Here is a 1,316-nt window from a genome sequence, read left to right as displayed (position 1 = left end):
GGTCAAGGGCTCGGACGAGGTCATCTGCGCTTCCAGCCTGTGCCCTTACGCTGTCCCTTCCCTGTCACCAGATTTGGAACTCTCAGACACTGAGGAAGCCCCCAACTATGATGATGAGATGAGTGGCGGGATCGAGTTCCTGGCAAACATCGCGCAGGACACAGCGACAGACTCCCCCTCAGGTGAGGGGGCACGGCCCTCCGCTACCCACAGGTGATCCCTGGCGGGAGGCCCAGGCGGTGTGCGGGCACAGGCAGAGGCCTCCGCTCTGAGAGAGGAGAGCGAGAGCCGGCGCAGGGCCTGAACCCCAGAGGCCCGAGACCTTCCAGGTGACCTTCCGTGTGGCCGAGGACGAGCTGCTGTCTGACCCAGGGCCGCTGCCTCCCTCTCTGCCCTTCCGGTGAGCGAGGGAAGCTGACGACCGCCGCCCTCTCTCCTAGGAATTGACAACCCTGCGTTTTCCCCGGAGGAGAGCCCGGGCATCCTCTCTGGGGTGCCGCCCTGGCTGTGTCCCGGGGAGGCAGTGGTGCCCTCCCAGAGGGCCCGCCTGCAGATCCCCCACTCCCCCGGCAACTTCCACCGCCTGGCGCCCTTCCGCCTCAGCGGCAAGTCCGTGGACTCGTTCCTGCTGGCCGACGGCCCCGAGGAGCAGCCGCACGCCGCCCCGCCCGAGTCCACACACATGTAACTGGCCCGCCGGCCCCCGCTCTGTCCCCCGCTCCTCTCAGCGCCGCCTCAGCCCCGCGCGTCGCTCTCTCAACCGCCGCCTCCGCTTCACTCTGCTCTCACCAGCCTCAGCCTCTCTTCCAGCCGCGCTTCTTTCTTCAGGCGCATCTGACTTCCTGCTTCTCCCGCGAGCGGGGGGCGGGGCGTCCCCGCTGAGTGAGGGTGTGAGGTCCGCACTATGTGAGGATGTGAGGGTCCCGCTGTGTGAGGGTCCCGCTGTGTGAGGGTGTGAGGTCCGCACTATGTGAGGATGTGAGGGTCCCGCTGAGTGAGGGTCCCCGCTGTGTGAGGGTGCCGCTGTGTGAGGGTCGCCTGTTCCGGGCTGTCGGTTAGGAGAGCGCTGGCTCGGGGACCCTGGCACCGAAGGGCACGAGCTTTTCTCCCTCAAGGCCCGCGGCCCCGGAAAGCCCGGAGGAAGCGGGCTCGGCAGACACCCTCACTCGGAGGGCAGTGCAGCAGGCGGAGCAGGGAGGGGTCCCCGAGGCCCGGCTCGCCGCCTCAGGCAGGCGCCCGTCTTCTTCCCGCAGCTTCGCCTCCGGGCCTCGCACCCGACTTGGGCCTGGGGCGTGACCCCCGTTTCCTGACTAGGC

General features: G+C 68.5%; 1 protein-coding gene across 1 annotated transcript in view; it reads left to right on the top strand.

Annotated features, from left to right (window-relative positions):
* Positions 1-863, top strand: part of SLC9A3 (solute carrier family 9, subfamily A (NHE3, cation proton antiporter 3), member 3) — a 34,332-nt gene extending 33,469 nt beyond the window's left edge. Inside the window, exons 15-16 of the mRNA XM_010857109.1 lie at positions 72-182; positions 441-863. Coding sequence (XP_010855411.1) covers positions 72-182; positions 441-688 — 359 coding nt within the window. The 3' untranslated portion in view covers positions 689-863. The remainder of the gene's footprint in view (positions 1-71; positions 183-440) is intronic.
* Positions 864-1,316: the final 453 nt, after the last annotated feature.

This window comes from Bison bison, unplaced genomic scaffold (assembly GCF_000754665.1).
Source record: "Bison bison bison isolate TAMUID 2011002044 unplaced genomic scaffold, Bison_UMD1.0 scf7180017864377, whole genome shotgun sequence".
Classification (NCBI taxonomy): domain Eukaryota; kingdom Metazoa; phylum Chordata; class Mammalia; order Artiodactyla; family Bovidae; genus Bison; species Bison bison.
The sequence above is the reverse complement of the archived record's forward strand: the minus strand, read 5'-3'. Positions and strand labels throughout refer to the sequence as shown.